This window comes from Colletotrichum higginsianum, chromosome 2 (assembly GCF_001672515.1).
Source record: "Colletotrichum higginsianum IMI 349063 chromosome 2, whole genome shotgun sequence".
NCBI classification, from domain to species: Eukaryota; Fungi; Ascomycota; class Sordariomycetes; order Glomerellales; family Glomerellaceae; genus Colletotrichum; species Colletotrichum higginsianum.
Genome location: NC_030955.1, coordinates 3,137,786 through 3,154,842, shown reverse-complemented (window position 1 = coordinate 3,154,842; position 17,057 = coordinate 3,137,786). Strand labels below are relative to the sequence as shown.

The 17,057-nt window shown below is 56.6% G+C and overlaps 5 protein-coding genes across 5 annotated transcripts; 1 reads left to right on the top strand and 4 right to left on the bottom strand.

The window, feature by feature from the left end:
• Window positions 1-123: 123 nt before the first annotated feature.
• CH63R_02670 (Isochorismatase) lies at window positions 124-937 on the top strand (the record flags this gene model as incomplete). The annotated part of the gene is made up of 2 exons (XM_018297645.1): window positions 124-275; window positions 367-937. 2 exons carry the CDS (start codon window positions 124-126, stop codon window positions 935-937), a joined length of 723 nt encoding a protein of 240 aa, XP_018162461.1.
• Window positions 938-1,116: 179 nt separating this feature from the next.
• On the bottom strand, window positions 1,117-3,005 carry CH63R_02669 (Hydroxyethylthiazole kinase; the record flags this gene model as incomplete). Its single annotated transcript, XM_018297644.1, has 3 exons — window positions 1,117-2,311; window positions 2,411-2,546; window positions 2,720-3,005. 3 exons carry the CDS (start codon window positions 3,003-3,005, stop codon window positions 1,117-1,119), a joined length of 1,617 nt encoding a protein of 538 aa, XP_018162460.1.
• Window positions 3,006-3,883: 878 nt separating this feature from the next.
• On the bottom strand, window positions 3,884-6,289 carry CH63R_02668 (tRNA processing endoribonuclease; the record flags this gene model as incomplete). The annotated part of the gene is made up of 5 exons (XM_018297643.1): window positions 3,884-4,623; window positions 4,697-4,974; window positions 5,075-5,320; window positions 5,398-6,099; window positions 6,180-6,289. The coding sequence occupies 5 exons, from the start codon at window positions 6,287-6,289 to the stop codon at window positions 3,884-3,886; spliced, it is 2,076 nt and encodes a 691-aa protein (XP_018162459.1).
• An 838-nt stretch (window positions 6,290-7,127) lies between these two features.
• CH63R_02667 (5-aminolevulinate synthase) lies at window positions 7,128-9,090 on the bottom strand (the record flags this gene model as incomplete). Its single annotated transcript, XM_018297642.1, has 2 exons — window positions 7,128-8,656; window positions 8,712-9,090. The coding sequence occupies 2 exons, from the start codon at window positions 9,088-9,090 to the stop codon at window positions 7,128-7,130; spliced, it is 1,908 nt and encodes a 635-aa protein (XP_018162458.1).
• A 2,356-nt stretch (window positions 9,091-11,446) lies between these two features.
• On the bottom strand, window positions 11,447-16,951 carry CH63R_02666 (SNF2 super family protein; the record flags this gene model as incomplete). Its single annotated transcript, XM_018297641.1, has 2 exons — window positions 11,447-11,965; window positions 12,026-16,951. The coding sequence occupies 2 exons, from the start codon at window positions 16,949-16,951 to the stop codon at window positions 11,447-11,449; spliced, it is 5,445 nt and encodes a 1,814-aa protein (XP_018162457.1).
• Between the last annotated feature and the right edge of the window lie 106 nt (window positions 16,952-17,057).

The following is a 17,057-nucleotide window of genomic DNA, read 5'->3' as shown; positions in this document are numbered from 1 at the left end:
CAAGACAAGAAGAGCAACATGACGGATGATTAGAAGCCGACGAATTTTCCTAGATCCCGACCGATTTCATATTGGCTTTCCAACTTGACCGACGTTCGCTGATCTTGATTCTGCCCCTGGGAGATGCCCACTGCGCCAACACTTCGGATCCCCTTCCAGTACGCCGCCCAATTGATCCGGCCACGACCGCACCGGCTTCTACTCCGACCCCGCTTCCTCACAACGGCGACCATGTCCGACACCGCAGCTCGCCGCCTGCAAAGGCCCGTCATCTTGTGCGTTCATGTCGTCCGCGCCAGGTCTCCTGGATCGTCGTTGGTGACGCAAGGAAACGTACAAGCTGCTAACCAAGAATGATATACACAGCGTTTGCGACCTCCAGGACAAGTTCCGCAATGCTATTTTCGAGTTCGACAAGGTAGTCAAGACGACTTCCAAGCTCCTCCGCGCCGCCGAAACTCTGAAAATCCCTGTCTACACAACGACGCAGAACCGCGCGCGCCTCGGCGACACCGTCTCGGAGCTGGCTCCGTTCCTAAAGGAATCGGATCTCGTCCGCGCCCCCGTCGACAAGACCAAGTTCAGCATGTGGGTGCCCGAGATCGCGACGCAGTTCGACGGCAAGGGCGCTCACGAGTTCCTGGTCGTGGGAATCGAGTCGCACATTTGCGTGACGCAGACGGCGCTGGACTTGCTGGCCGCGGGACACAAGGTATATGTGCTCGCGGACGGCGTGAGCAGCTGCAACCGCGAGGAGGTGCCGATCGCGCTGGCGCGGCTGCGGCACGAGGGCGTTACAGTTACGACAAGCGAGAGTGTGATTTACGAGATGATGGGGGACGCGGCGAGGCCCGAGTTCAAAAGCATTGTCGGGTTGGTCAAGGATACGGGAAAGGATACCAAAGAGGTTTTGCAGGCTCTGGCGCCCAAGATCTAAGGGATGGCTGACAGGCTTCGTTTGCTAGCGATAGACCTCTGCAAACGTGCTGTTTTGTTCTTCATTTCTCGTTTTCTTCCCTACCCTGAAGAAATCCGAATCTCATACACGGACTCTAATTACTCTGCTTACCCCGCCCCCCTCTCTCTATAGTTGTACAAGCGTGGTTGAGCAACGCTTTACTCGACATTAATGGCCTTCACCTTGGCCCCTGACAGCCACTGCAGATCCCCTTCAACGGTCAACCTCCGTATCCTCGCCAGCTCGTCGATGAAAGCCGGCACAAACGTCCCTGGGCCCTGCACGTCACCCCTGACGGCAGCCCGCTCGGCGGCGATCTCGAAATGCAACAGACCCGCCAGGACAGCGAGCAGCCGGTCGTCCTCCCAGGCCGCCAACATGGCCGACACCGTCGTCCCTAGTACGCAACCTGTTCCGGTGATCTGGCCCAGCAGCTCGTGGCCGTTGTCGACGGCAAACGTCCGATCACCGTCGGACACATAGTCCGTCACGCCCGTCAGGAGCACCACGTTCCTCTCCCTCCTGGCAAGATCCCTAACGAGCGTCGCCTTTTGCGCGTGCGACAGTGTCGAGCTCGAGTCGACGCCCTTTTGCTGCTCCAGCGCCGCCTGCCCGTAGACTGTCGAGACCTCGCCCTCGTTGCCCTTGATTAGGTCCAGGTAGCCGCCGGCGAGGATGGTCTTGACGGCCGCCTTCCGGACGGAGGTGGCGCCGGCGCCGACGGGGTCGAAGACAACGGGGCGGCCGGCGGCGTTGTAGGCGGACAGTGCTTGGAGGTAGTTTGCGATGCCGTCGGGCGTGACGGTACCCATGTTCACGACGAGGCTGCCGCCGAGGCGGGCGAGGTCGGGAGCCTCTTCGCCGTAGTTGGCCATGATCGGGGACGCGCCGACGGCGAGGGCGACGTTGGCGGCGAAGTTTTGGACGACGAGGTTGGTCATGTTGTGGGAGAGGGGCGAGGCGGAGGCGACGGCCTTGATCACGGCGGGGACGCGGGCGAGGATCTCAGCGACGTCCCGTAGAGAGGTGCCGGCGGCGATGGCGGAAGCAGACGATGACGACGACGAAGAGACGATGTGTCGGTACGAGGTGCTAGTTCTGACGAGCTCCAGCAGGCTGCGGGACTCGGATTCCGGGTCGGGGGCGGCGACGATGGCGCTGACGAGGGCGACGCCATCGAGGGGAGGCGCCGGTGACTCGGGGGCGGACTGGTAGAGGACGCGCTGGATGTTGGAGGGCTTGATGCCGCCGATGCAGACGGTTTTGACGCGTGGGAGGTGGCCGGCCGAGGCGAGCCCGGAGAGAATTGCGCGGAGGCCCGCGGTGCCGATGATGTGCTTTGTGTTTTCCTTGCTGTTTGACGTCAGTGAGGGGGGTGGAGGAACGTTAAGTTGATGAAGCTGAGTGAGTGCTTGGGAGGGCGGGGCGAGGTGAGGTGAAGGGACGACGTACGTGGACGTCGCAAAGACGGTGCCGATGCCTAGGTAGTCGGCGCCGTCCTCGCACGCCTTGAGGGCCTCTTCGATGGTGCTGGCCGTGACGCCGATGATGGCGTCCGGCCCGAGGATCTTCCTCGCCGCAGTGAGTTCTACACCCGGACGATTAGCCTTTGAGCCATTGCAACAGGGAAGCAGAATCGTCACGGTCCAATTGAGGAAATGTACAAAAAATAAACCAATTTATAAACCACAAAAAAGGGAGAAGAAATATAATCATTCATCATGGGGGCGTCACGATGGAGGTCCCTCATCACCAACTCACCCATGTCATCCTGGCCGATGTGCACGCCCTCGCAGCCGACGGCCAGGGCGACGTCGACGCGGTCGTTGATGAGCAGCGGGACGCCGGCGGCGCGGGTGATGGCGTGCAGCCTGCGGGCGTTGGCGACGAGGGCGCCCGTGTCGCTCGTCTTGTCGCGGTACTGCACGACGGTGACGCCGCCCCGGACGGCGGCGGCGACGACGTCAGCGAGGTCGCGGTCGCCGAGGATCGCGGGGGTCGAGTCCGTGACCAGGTAGAGGGAGTAGTCCACCGTGGGCTGAGGCATGGCGGGCGGGTACGGTATTGGTGTCTGACTTCCGGGTTGGTTTCTGAGTTGGGAGAAGAAGAACAAAGAGACGAGGAGATGGAGAGAGAGAGAGAGTTTTGGGTGAATGAGCGAATATTGTATTCGCAGGGACAAAGTTGCGGACGAGGTTTCGCTCTCGGCGCCGCGTTTCGCTCGTGTAAAATGCGGGTATCCGCGGCCGATCAACGGCGCCGATGGCGCAAACGGCGAGGGGGAGGGTTTGGTTAATGCGGGCTGTCCAGGTGTGATGACATTGACCAACTAACAAAACTTCAGCAACGGGCAGGTTTCGTCCGTCAAGGTGTATGTTCCTAGGGAGCCCTTGTTGGTGTTCGTTCCTTCTAATGGAAACATTTTCATGACTGCTTAGGTGTTTGTAATTGAGATGGGTTTCCCCCTCCATTGACTACCTATGTCCCGTGCCATTAGACCAGCACACTTCCCCCCCGTCGTTCTACGAATACAGTTCTGCTTCAATTTGTCCGAGATCTAGGCATCCGTGTGCCTTTTCAAAACAGAAAATACACGCTCCCGCCCTGTGGTGTTACAAATGGTTTTCGTCTTTTGTTTCCTTTTATTATTGGAAGAGGCGTGGCCCTGTCTATTGGCAGACATCAACTCAACGCTCCTGAACGTTCAGCAGCAGTCCACACAGAGCATGCCATTCCCTACCCGATTTCCCGTCCTCGCAGGCCATTGCGAGATCAGATGGTGAAAATCACCGTTCCTCCTCCATGAGTGGAGTTGCCATTTTGTGTGTCATTCAGTCATAACGTTCGTGTGCATCGTCGAGTTTTCCGTTGGCGTGTCATGGTTCAATGTTCGCCAGCTCCCCTTCCGTACGGTAATCTCGGCCGTCAAGTGGCAGTCCAGTCCATGGTGGGAAGCATGGGCCCGAAGTCCCACGTCTCGGCGTCCCCCTCGCCCAGGACGCTGCTCCAGAAGTTGGCGTCCAGGTCCCGGATCATGGCCTGCGTGCCGTCCGACAGGTTCGCCGGCAGCTGAATCGGCTCCTGGATGACGGGCTGCGACCGGAACCCGCTCAGCTCGCCCTTGAGTAGTTCCTTGAAGTACCGCAGCATCTCCGTTAGCCGCAGGAACGGGTCGACAACGTTCGGGCCGGGTACGTCCGTCGGCGAGGCGGCCGGTGATGTTCCAGCCCCAGCCCCAGTCCCTGTCGATGTATTTGTAGCGGCGGCGGCGCCGCCGCCGCCGGTGGCGACCCTGAAACGCCCGCTCCTGTGCGCCACAAAGACATCCAGATGCTCGACCTGGCTCTCCACCACCCCTGCGAGGTCCAGGTGCTTCCGGACCAGCGGCAGGTCCCAGCCGGGCACCTCGAGCGTCATGAGCTTCAGGGACACGATGAAGACGTAGAGGAAGTCGGACGAGCTGAGGCACGTGAAGCGCGGCTGGACGCTCCTGCTGTTGTTGCGCGGGAAGCGCAGGTCGAGGAACGTCTTGGCGGCGCTACAGCAACCCCAGAGCAGCTCGAGGCGTTCCGTCAGCGAGATGAAGGATGCGGGACCCTGGCTCTCGGGGATGCCAATCTCGTAGAGGAGGACCTCGGCGATGCCGACGTGGGTGAGGAGACCGACTGTAGGGGGGGGTGGAGAATTTAGCAAAATATCTTGTAGTGTTCGTGAGCTCGTGGTTTGGGGGAGACTTACGGTTGTTCTTAAGGTGGTCCGGGATCGACGTCTTGAAGATGTCGAGCTGCTGCTGGAACGACTGGACGACCATGGTCAGCGGCAGCTGCAGTGACTGGAAGCTCGTGCTCTCGGCCCCAAGCGTCAGGGAGATGGTCTGCGCGAGGTGCTGGATCTTGAACAGCTGCACCAGGAGCACGTCGCTCGGGTACTCGGCGACCTCTTCGATCTGGCGGCAGCACGACTCGAGGTGCGTGGCGTTCATGAAAGCGTCCGGCCGCTTGTTCGTCGTGAAAACACTGTTCACCCATCCAGCCGTGTATCAGCTAATGCGAAGCTTTCTGGTTCCCAGTTCCTGGTTACGGGCTTTGGGAAAGGGGAAGGGGGGCAGACACTCACAGCGTGTTGAGGTAGTAACAACCGGCAAATGCCCTCATCAGTTCGAGCCGCGCCGAGATCTGTTCCTTGGTCTGCACCTTCGTCTTGGAATCTGCATCGGAGTTCTGTACACTGATGCTGCAGGCGCCCCCTTTCCCCCGCTCCTTGAACTGGATCGGGTTCTCCTTGAAGCCCAGGCTGACGCACATGGACCTCGCCAGAAACAGAAGGTTCGTAAGCTGATAACTGTTGATGTTGTAGTGGAACCTTGACGACGTCCCCTCGGATTAGCCAACCCCAATACAAACACACCTCGGATCATTCGGACGTCGACAGGCCCTTACCATGCAATCAGAAGCTGGAGCCCCTGGAGCACATCCAGATTCCTCCTGGGCTTCGTAAACGCCGCCTGCACGATGTCCTGCAGCAGCTCGTTCCCCAGCGTCACCTGCTTCGTCGCGTCCAGGTGGCGCGCCGTCATCTGGATCCCCTTCCACAGGTACGGCCTCTCGGCAGCCAGCTGCGCCGGGCCCATGTTGGGCGGCACCACCACGAACGGGTACAGCGGCTGCAGATCATCCACGAAAGTCTGCAACAAGATGTTTTGCTCGTTGTTCAGCGGCCACGGCGACTCGCCGGGGATGTCGGGCTGGCTCACGCCGTGGCTGCTGACGGTGTGGTGGTCGTCCGCCGTCGACGCGCTCGGCGCCGGCGACGTGTCGGACGCCCCGGCCCCGGTTGCGTCGCCCATGAGCACCTCCGCGGGAGGGAAAAGGTGATCGCAGTTGATCGGGATCCTCGCCGACGCCGGCTTGATGCTGTTGCTCGGCGGCAGCGGGGAGTTGGCGCTGCCTACGACGGTGCCGTTGGCGACGGCGGCACCAGCACTGGCACTGACACCAGCGCTACCTTGGGTCGTGCTCAGCTGCGTCGTCAACTCGTCCAACCTCTTCTCGAGCTCCGACACCTTTGTCGGCCTGGGGTCCCTTTTCGGCCTCGGCGGCGCAGGGGTCTGGGAGCCGCAGGGCTTCCGGAGCCGGTGGCATCTGAATCCCTCCGTCAGAACCTGCTTCGGAGAAAAATGGGACGTCGGGTCTGCATGGATTCGGGGGAGCCGGCAACTCACCGCTCACACTTGTTACTCCCTTCTGGCCCCGAGATACATCTCGCCTTCGCCTTGGCGCAGGTGGTACAGGCCCGAGGCCCCTTGCTTCTTTGCTCAAAGTCCGGTTGCATCTTTACAGATAGTCATGAGAGAAATCTAGCGATGAAGCAACTATTTCACGGGATATGGGAAAGACAGAAAGGGGGGAAGGGCACTCAATCGTGACACGAAACACTGGCCTCTCCAGGGACCGGCTCGCAACGTAAGCCTTCATCAAAGTTATGGCTTCATGACGGTTCTCCTGAACTTGTGTAAGTCATGGTGGGCGTTTTTGACCAATTAAAGGGGCGTTAATGGCGGTCGCGAACGGAGACGGAGCAACTCTCAATGTCCGTCTCCGTCGGAGTTGCTGACTAATGTTTTAGGCCACCTCAGAAACCTCAGAAACCACAGAACATCCTCAAGGGTGGTGACGACGACACCCAGCTTGTTTTACGTCTTGCAAGCAAGTTACGGGCACCGCGGGGACCGACCCGTCAAGTCGGCTCCGTGCCTCTGGGCCGTCGCATTCGCGTTACTATTTGCGATAACGAGGACCAGCCCGCATCCGCATCGGCACCCCTGCCTCGCATTTCGGGTGGCCCGGCTTGGACGAACGACAAAAAAGCAGAAAAAACAGCATCATATTGATTCACAGGCAGAACGCTAAAAGTGGTGAAATAATTTGCCAGCAGATGACAGTTCACATTGTAAAACTATTGGTGTTGCGACCAACACTGAGACCAGCTAGCTACTGTGTAGTTTGGAAAGTCTCAAATCGAAAGAGAACAATAGGCCACGGGCGCGAGTCAAAATCAAATCAACGTTGATCGGTCCAAAGAACGTGGTTAAGGTCCGCTGAGCTCTCCTCCCGAGATATCAACGATCAAAGACGTGCCAGGTCAAAGATTGACCAGCAGTAGAACGGAATCAGATAGCAGAGCTCACGGCCTGGCCAGCCGTCTTGGCCTCACGCTCCAGCAGAGCCTCGACGAAGCCATTGCTGATTTTGCCCGCGGCTTTGATCTCCTTCGCAGCCTGTTCAATGCCAAGCTGGTTGTCGGTCCACAGGGGCTCCTCGAGAGCGGCGTCAGCCTCTCCGACGCCGATGAAGCCGCCCTCAGCAGCCCACTCCGAGGTGCGCTTGATGCCGAGTTTAGTCCAGATCTCGTCGAGGGCCTCGACAAGCTGGTCGCGGTACTCCTTCTTATGACCGGGGGTAGGCGTGACCCGCAGTCTCTCCTGCCCGACGGGGACAGTGGGGTAGTTGATGGACTGCACGTAGATCTGGTAATCCTGGAGCAACATGTCAGACGCCTGCTTGGCAAGCTCGGCATTGCCAACCAGGATGGGGATGATGTGGGAAGGGTTGGGGATGACGGGGATGTCGCGGTCGTTCAGGGCCTCCTTCACCGCGCGAGTGTGGAGCTGCTGAAGACGACGGTCACCGTCGTACTCCATCTGGTACTCGATGGCCGCCTTTGCGCCAGCCATGGTCGCAGGCGGCAGAGAAGTGGTGAAGATGAAGCCGGGGGCGAGGGAGCGGATCATGTCAATGAACTTGGCACTGCCGGCAATGTAGCCGCCAACACATCCGTAAGCCTTGCCAAGGGTGCCGGTGATGATGTCGATGCGATCCATGATGCTGCCCTTCGGGCGGCCCTGTTGGTGCGCTTCAAAATCCAGATGCTCCGCGACACCGGCGCCGTGCGGGCCGTACATGCCGACAGCATGGACTTCGTCAAGGAAGGTGATTGCGCCGTACTTCTCCGCCAAGTCGCAAATGGCCTCGATGGGGCCAATGGAGCCACACATGCTGTACACCGACTCGAAGGCAATGATCTTGGGGACATGGAGGGGCAGTGACGCCAGCTTCGCCTCGAGATCCGCAACATCGTTGTGCTTGAACACAATCTTCTTCGTACCAGAGTGACGGATGCCCTGGATCATGGACGCATGGTTCAGGCTGTCAGACAGAATCACGCACTCGGGCATCTTGCTACCAAGTGTTGCCAGAGTGGCGTCGTTTGCAACGTAGCAGGAGCTGAAGACGAGGGCGGCGTCCTTGGCGTGGAGTTTGGCAATGGTTCCCTCCAACTCAACGGCATGCTTGTTGTGGCCAGAAATATTCCTCGTACCGCCAGCGCCAGCGCCATACTCGTCCAGGGTCTCGTGCATCGTCTTCAGAACTTTCTGATTGCGGCCCATTCCGAGGTAGTCGTTGGCGCACCAGACAGTGACCTTCTCTCCCTTCTCAGCCATGTGAGCGCGGGGGAATTCCTTGGCAAGACGGTTGATGTTGTTGAAGTAGCGGTACGACTTGTCCTTGTGCTTTTTCTCCAGCTCCGCTGAGTAGTAGGCCTCGTAGTTGAACTTGGCCTTGGAAGCGTCGGAATTGCTCATGCCCACGCCGGGAGCGGCGTTCTGGCGAGCGGCCGGCATAGTAGGAGGGATTTGGGCTGGTTCAGGAGTTAGTCAAAATTTCCGGATTCAGGAAAAGGAAATTGTCCTTACCACCATCCCGTCCGTTGACGAAGGGGGTATCAACAGCCCGAGCATCGTTGCTGCGGCTCGTGTGGATGTTGGCGCGGCCGGGCTTGGAGTTGGTGCTCAGCGCGCGAATGCCGGCGACAGACGAGTTTCCAACCTTGGAAGCCGGGCGGCCGTGGCCGTACTGGGCCGACTGCACAGTCAGAGCCTTGCCCATGACGGGGCAGCGATGGGCGAGCAGCTGCAACTTGGACATGGTGCCACCGCAAGGAGAGACAGCCGTCTGGGGCGCCGCCTGAATGGCATGAGGACGAGCCGAGGTGGACAGCGCGCGGAGCTTGGCGGGCGAGGCCGACTTCAAGAAGGGGCACATGGCCTTGGATTGACGCAGGGCAGCCTCCATGGTGACGAGCGGGCAAGATTTCGAGCGACTTTCGAGTTGAGAGGCGTTCGGAAGAGGCGGTGCGACTCAGTGTTGTGGGCGGGTTTGGTGTGGCGATTCAAGCGTGACGTGGAGTTGCGAAGTCAGCGTCGACGGCGAAAAACGTCAGCGCGGGGCTTGAGACACAGGTCAATTGACGGAGAGAGCGGTCGACCTGGATCGACGGACGAGAGATTCTGCAGGTTACAGGTTACAGGAGAGAAAAGGAAGGGTGGAAGTTTGGCGGTAGGTGAGGATGTGAAGGAGAAGCGACGGAGGACAAGACACCTGAGCAGATTCCCGGACTGTCCTCTACTTTTTAGTGTGACTCCGGTGAAGACTCGGGAGTCGCCATGACACCAAACTAGGCCCAGGGTAGGTAGGTGTACCTGGTACCGTGTACGAAGTACGTGCGCCTGGGCCGAGTCGAACTGGGGTCGCGTCTGCGATGGCGGGGCGGCCGGCGCAGATGCAGCATGCAGAGTGGTGGGCGGCGGCCTTGGGAACCCCGAGTTCCAACGAGTTCTGGGCAGTCGGTGGTGAGTAGGGGTAGAATTCCAGGGGGGGTCGTACGGCGTTGGCTGTGGAACCCCTGGTCCCGTTAAAAACGGGTACACTGTACCTACATATCCAATCATAGCCCGTCCAGAGGCAATCCTATGCCGATTCGTCAATTTTTTGATTGGTCCATATTGAAAATGCACCTTTGAATCCCCTGAGGAAAAGACCGACCCAAATCCCTTGCTCTGACTCTGTCTTTTCTCTCTCGTTTTTTCTTCTCATTTTGCGCTCTCGTACGCTCGAGCGCCACTGCCCTTCTCCCGCCTCCTCAGTATTCCGCTATTTCATGCAGGCAAATAAAGAAATAAGAAAACATGTAGAAAGGAGCTGCTATCATTAGGGGTTCAGGATGGAATTAAAGTTAGGGTTAGGAAAGCTGGGTTGGATTGATAGCCGCTTGTGAATAGCAGCATGACGCTGGGAGGTGGGAGAAGGGTTCCCTGCTCTTTTCTCGGTGTTTGCTGTTATTGCTGGTCACCTAGCTAGGTATCCTTAGATCCGACGTCCTTCTCAAACGCCCACAAATGCCTCTTTTCAAACCCCATAGCTTCCCCGCTAGGTAGAAACACCGCTGTTCACGAGTGAGGTGGATCCAAGCAAATCGTACGAACATTTCTATCTGCGCCGGGGCTTTCCGGATATCGGGCATGACACAAAACGATCTCTCGTCAGCTTCCGTCTTGATTCTCTCATCTGGTTGATACATTACATCTCGTGTAAGACGTAGACGGATAAACGTCAAGGCGGGCTTACCAGGAGCGTCCACAAACTTCATCAGCAGTAGAACTGGACGGAGTGGAATGGGCATGTTAAGGTTTCCGGCTTGAATTGGTCACCTGCCACATCGCTTAGAAGGTGTTGAAAGCACCCCTCTTCTGTCACTGGATCCCATAGTCCAATAATCTCTCATACCACGACGGGGCCGAGACGAGAGGGGGGAGTGAGTCGTGCGCTGCGTTCGCCGAGGCTATGGACAGCGTCTTACTTACTCATCGTCGAAACTTCACAAACACAAGGTGTCCTGTCATCCGCAACACGAGAGGTGTACATGTATCCTAGCATATAACATCAGCAGCCACTACACAACTATGTGTCGTCACACGTAACTCAAGCTCCCGTCAGAAGGCAACGTCGTCTCCCATTTGGTTTACCTATATCGGCATCTCATTGCTCAACTCTGTCTTTCACGTCCACCATGCTTAACCCCAATTTCATGCTCTCGGTCAGTTCTTATTCCATCTCCATGAACCCCTCTGAAAGACACCTCGAGAGGTACGCCGCAAAAGACAAAAAATAACGAGAGAAGGGTATCATAAAGCAAGAGCTGCAATGCCGCAAAACTCCCTCGCCATTCCGGCATGTCAGAAATATGCTCCTCCAAATGCAACCGGGCCATGATGGCGATGTTTCAATGCAAACGCCTCCGTGATCACGATTTTTTTCCTGCCGACGATGAGGGTTCCCGTGTCCGCCGTTGTTCCTCCGACTTGCTTTCCTCAACGGCCTTGCTGGCCCATGTGGGAAGTCTGGGGGTACGGTGCCTTCTTTGTGCAGCCACTTTCCTTAAGAGGTCCATATCATCATCATCATCATCATCATCACCCTCATCTTCGTCCTCATCGCGGAAGGGGTGCCTTCGATTAGGTGCTGGAAAGGGACTCGGTCGGCTAGTCACGTCTTGTAGATGCTGTTGGTCATGTCGTTAGCCGCGAGCGGTTATTGTCTGGCGAGTGAAATGCAGTTGCAAGGCGGGAAACGGAAAGCAGAAAGGTCGGGCTCATACGTTGGGCTGTTTGGTCGAGTCTCTTCTCAACCCGAATTTCTCCTGGAATGTCTTGTCGTCAAGTTTTATCAACTCGTCGACAATATTGTTGAGTCCTGCCTCCGTCGATGCGTGCGCGATTTGAGCTGGAGGCAAGTGCCCAGTGAGAACCGCCGCCGCAAACCTGGGGTTCTCCATCAGGCTACACAGTCTCTTCATGTGCGAATTGTCAGATAGAAATCCTTCGTTCATCTCGGACCTTATGTGCCAAGTTGAGCTGGCGATCCGTTTGGCAAGGTCATTCTTGTTCGCTCCGATAGCGTCTAGCAACTCAGGGTCTGTGACCTTGTCAACCGACTCGAGAACTTTTTGCTCAAACTGATCTGGCCAGTTGATGATGCTAGACTTCGTCTTTGCCTCCTTCCTCGTGGACGATGGAAGAAACTTTTCTGCAGGCGGGGGCGTGACTGGCTCTTGCTGGTTCCTGAAGAACGTATTGGCACCAGCCATGGGCATGGGGGGAACACTTCGAGTCTGCGGGTTGGGTCAAGTTAGTTCTAGTCGTTCAGGCCCAAGGGTGACGACTGTACTTACCTCTGTCGCTTTCTTGTCAGCATTTTCGACGCTGGAAGCGACGTTTAGGCCCGCCTGTGAGGAAGCTTGTTGCTTTGTGCCCGTGTTCTCATCGGCTTGGTTTGGAAGACCCGCGGCCTCCAGGGGAGGCGGAGTTACAGTTGTCAACGGTGTCTGGGCAGCAGTAACAATCTTCACGGCTGCAGACGCAGACTGGCCCGGTATGTAAGGTGGGTTACTGACAGCCGTGGAAGGAAGAACCGGGAGTGGAATTGGGGTTTCAACGCCGCTCACGGGCATAACTAGGGGCCGATACGGTGGTTGGGGTACCGCCGCGATCCCAACCACGGACGGTGCAGCGTGGAGTCTGCCAAGTCGTTCAAGCTCCAACTGGCGGAATTTCGCTGGATCCGTATTTCTGATCGAGTTCAAGTAGACCTGCTCCTTTACATCTTTCAGGTCTTCTTGAGTCAAGATTTCGTTGGTGTCCTCCTCCTTGAAAGTGTCTGTCATGATGATAGAACGGATGCCCTGAGATAGGTCAGGGTGCATCAGCAGGCTGTCGAGAACAGTGTCCAACCCCGCAAACCGGCTCAAATCTTGCTGCGGGGGTTCCTCGCGGTTTTTGAGATACTCGTTCTCCTTCTTCGACCATCGTTTGGGATTCTCGTTATCCACGACGCGGGAAGCCAACTGGGTCTTGAAGACGGCCTTATTATGCATGGCCTGTTCGTACGTGCCGCCTGAAATGAAGGTGTATACATAGACTTGTTTCTGCTGGCCAATACGGTACGCCCTGCCAATTGCTTGCTGTTCGTGGATAGGGTTGTACTTGAAGTCGAAGATGACTACGCGATTGGCACCATAGATATTGAGACCTGTGCCTCCAGCAGCTGTCGATATGAGATACAAATGACTATCTCCATTGTTGAAGTCCTTGATATTCTGCTGTCTTATGCTGATCGGCGTGTTCCCATCCAGCCGGGCAATTTTGCGCCTCTGCTGTCGGAAGAGGGAGTCCAAGTAGTCCATGGTCGGGATTGACTGGGTAAAGACGAGAACCTTGTCTCCAACCTTCTCGCTCTGGTCCAGAATGGCGACGAGAAGTTGCACCTTCCACGACAAGACATGCGAAGACATGTCCTTCTGAAGTTTTGTAATCTTGAGGCCCTCGCTGATGATCTGGCTCGTCAAGGTAAGATTCGCCTTGTCTCTTTTCTGCAAAAGTTTGCACTCCTCTCTCAGTCTCGTCTCAAAAGCCTTTGGGTGGTTGGCAATCAGACAGAAGTTGCTGACGGCACCAAGAATCTTTCCACCCAGGCCGAGTTCCTCCTTTCTGAGAGACTCGAGAAAAGAGTCGTACAGCTTGGCTTGGAGCGAGGTCAATGGGACTGTGAGTACAAACTCCTTCTTTGGCGGCAGGCCATCCTGAAGGATTGACTGGATTGTTGCTCTGTTTGTCTTGGGCGCCACAGTTGCCTCCAGGACAGCAAGTGCCTTCTTCGCCTTGCGGTAAGCGGATCTCGAACTGTCCTCGTAGAGGCCAGCTTGGATGGGTTCGGCATAGCAGGCCTTGAATTCCGAAAGGGGGCCCAAGTAACCAGGTGCCACCCAGTCAATCATGTAGAAGAATTCCAGCACACTGTTGGCCAACGGCGAGCCGGTGAGGGCGATCCGGCTTTGTGTCCTGAACTGCGCGGCGGCCATCGACAACTTCGACTCGGGATTCTTCAGCTTGTGGGCCTCGTCGGCAATAACCAGATTGGGGCTTTGAGTGAGGATGTCCTTGACCGACTTTGCATCGGCAGGTGGTGGAAATTCGTTGGTGGGCGGATCAATCAATCTCTTGAACATGTCGTACCCAACGATCAGCACGCCTCCTTCCTCATCCCACGTACGGATCATAGGGCCTCTCTCCGGAGCTCTGGTGATGGCCTCCAGTTTGAAGAGACGCCCAAGGAGCCCATCAGGTGCCCACATCAGCAGCTCATCCATCCAGTTGTCGACAAGCACGGAAGGGCACAGAACCAGGGTCTTGGATTGTCTGAGGTCTTCGGGTATCTGCGATCGAATGGAAGCATCTTGAGACTGCGCAGACTCGGCGATTGCAACGAGCAGGGTGATGACCTGCATGGTCTTGCCAAGGCCCATGGTGTGAGCCAAGAGACACCCCTGGCGCACCTTGGAGTGGTAGACGATTTGGTTCCACATGAACCGAACGCCGTCAATCTGGTGGTTCTTGATTCGTTTGCCGATGTCTTCGTTGACGTAGATCAGTCCTTGATTGTCTTCCTTGGTCTCGTTGATGATCAGCCGTGACTTGTCACTGGAGATGGTGTCGGATGCGGCCAGCTTCTTGCGCAGCTCCGCCCGCCGTTTTTCCTGTTCTTCCTTTCGTTGGCGATCACTTTCTCGGATGTCTTTCGCTGCCTGGTCAATGATCACGACCCGCTTCCGTTTCTTAGACGGAGAGTTCAGGATCTCGTCGTCGCTATAACCAATCAGGGAGTCAAGGCTTCTACGCCTATTCCTCCTAGGTGTTCCTGAATCAGAGCCAGTGATCTGAATGGCTTCTGGAAAATGGGGCACGACGTGTTCCTTCACGAAGTCACAAAAGCCCTCGAAACGCTCTACTTTGCTTCTGATGGTCCTGGCCTTCCGTTCGCGCATTGGCTTGGCAACGCTTGAGGGAGACACCATTTTGCCGAAGACATAAGTTCGGAATAGACGGGCGATGACGGTGCCCATTTCGCGTGTAGACTCCTGCTCTTCATTTCCTGTGTCTTCCAGTGCCATCATGACAAAATCGGTCCAGATATCAGCCGGGGCCATCGAGGTGATGGTGCGGAAGAACGCTTCCCTCCGCTGTGCATCGAGTCGCCAGATGATGCAGATCAGGAACCGACTGTTGTCCAGGGCTGCTTTCCACATCTTGGGCAAAATTGCACCTATACGCTCAGGCTGGTTGTATGGAGTCTCAAGCTCTTCCCGGGTCAGACTTGGCTGTTCCTCGATATCACTATCGGGAAGAGAAGGCGGCATCAGCGTCGGGTTTGGCCTTGGCTTTTCGGGTGTATCGAGACAGATGACTCTACTTCCAGTCTCCTCTCCGGTGTTCTTCTCAAACAAAGGCTCGGAATCACATGCTGTCAAGTCGATGATGTTGGTATCGGATTGAATGTCAACAAGGTTTTCGGCGGGAGATTCGTGTTTCGGTACTTCTGAGCCGTGAGAGCCCAGTGCCGGCAGCTCACCGAAGCTGTCCAGTTTCATCGGGCTGGCATGTCGGGACGCAACCAAGGCCGGTGAGTACGCAAAGTCCATCTTGTCGTGCACGATGAGCTCGTCGTCGTCATCGTCACTGGTTATGAGCTCACCATCTTCGTCCGACAAAATGTCTCGCTTCTTGATGATTAGTCGTGGCTTAGGCATCGTTTCCAGTCGCGGAGGCTCATGCCCTCGTAAGACGTCGAGGAGCCATCTTTCGGCTTTCCGATCCTCAACACTGCATTCGAGACAGCGGGCCTGTCCCCTGAGCTGTTCCTCATCGGGCCATTGATCTTTTCGGATTTCCTGGCAAAGCTTCTCAATGCGTGTGGTGAGCTTCCCTAGTGTGGACGTCGCGGCGGCGATTTGTCGAACGAGGCCACGGCGGCGCGCTTTGTTCCAAATTTCGTTGGCTTTCCGCTGCTTCTTGGGCAGTTTTCTGTCGTCCCAAGAATCTTCTATTTGCTGAATTACTTCTTGTAGAACGCGACTTACGTCATCTGGAGTGAGATATCGAGACTTCAATTCCATCTCCCTTCGCAACTCCTCTTCCTCGTTCTCCATTGCTTCCCTTGTCTCAGTGTCGTAGCCATCTTCACCGTCTGAGTCGCCAAAGAGGGGGAGGATCTTATCCTCCTCTTCCGGTTCCACGTAGGGAGATTGGCCGGTCTGCATCATGGCGAGTGACTGACTATTCGCACGGAACAGTCGTCGTATTGCCCGGCCGACCTGTCGACGTCGGCCATTGGGAAATGAGCCTTTGGTAACTAGATTGAATGTGTCGTCGCCGCCGCCGCCTACTTCATCGCGGGCGTTCCGAACGAGACTCGACTTCGGAATGCGGCCGTCGGTAATTAGCCCCTTGCGTCCAAAGTATGCTTTTGTGACACGTTCTGTCGTAGAAGCGTCATGTTCCTTGTCCCCGAAGCTGTTCGTGGTTGGCGAATCGGGAGGCTGGGCATTCTTTGAACCATAAAGCCGTTCAGCAAGGTTGTCCGCGGCGGTCCGGATAGGCGCATTTCCCACGCCTAGGACATCGTTGGATACCAATGACGGTGCCATTCTTCTCTTCTTCTGAGGCGGTTCGCTTGTCTCTTGGTCCGTTCCATCAATCTGAGCGGTTCTCAGGTGATTAATTTGGTTCAAAACCTCGGTGTCGGGCTCATTGGTGGGAAGAGCTTGGCTTTGCAGTAAGGTTGTAGCAGGGCTGCTGTGATCTTGGTTGGCTTGTATCTCGACGTCCTGGACTGAGGGCGGCTTTTTCTGGCTCTCCGAGGCGGTGATCTGGGCCGGGACTGCAAGCTCATGATCACCGTCGACTCGCACCTCTTGCGAGTTGGTTGGTGTCTCAACATCCGGTCTCACTAAATCAGCCTTAAATTCTCGATATCCGCGGCTCTTTGACTTCAGATAGTTGACTGCCTTCGCGAATGTCATCTTATGAGTGGTCTTAATGAGACCCAGGTCCCGAAAAAGACCATCAAGAGATGGCATCACATCTTGGTAGGTGAGCAGCGTTTCGCCGTCAATATCGTTCTCCACTAATGCTTTTGAGAGCGCTGCTGGATCAGGTCTTTTCGTGATGAGTTTCGGGTGCCACGGACGCTTCTCCTCGGTGCATAGTTCGTGCACCACTTGCTCGACATCCCACTCATAGGGATCATCCTCCTGGCCCGCCATGATGGCTGCTGTTCAGGTCATGAGTTGAGTTGCTGTATACCCACGAATCCATCAGCAGCTGAATATCGTTCCCAGGTAGACAGGAGAACTCACGAGGGGTTGTGAA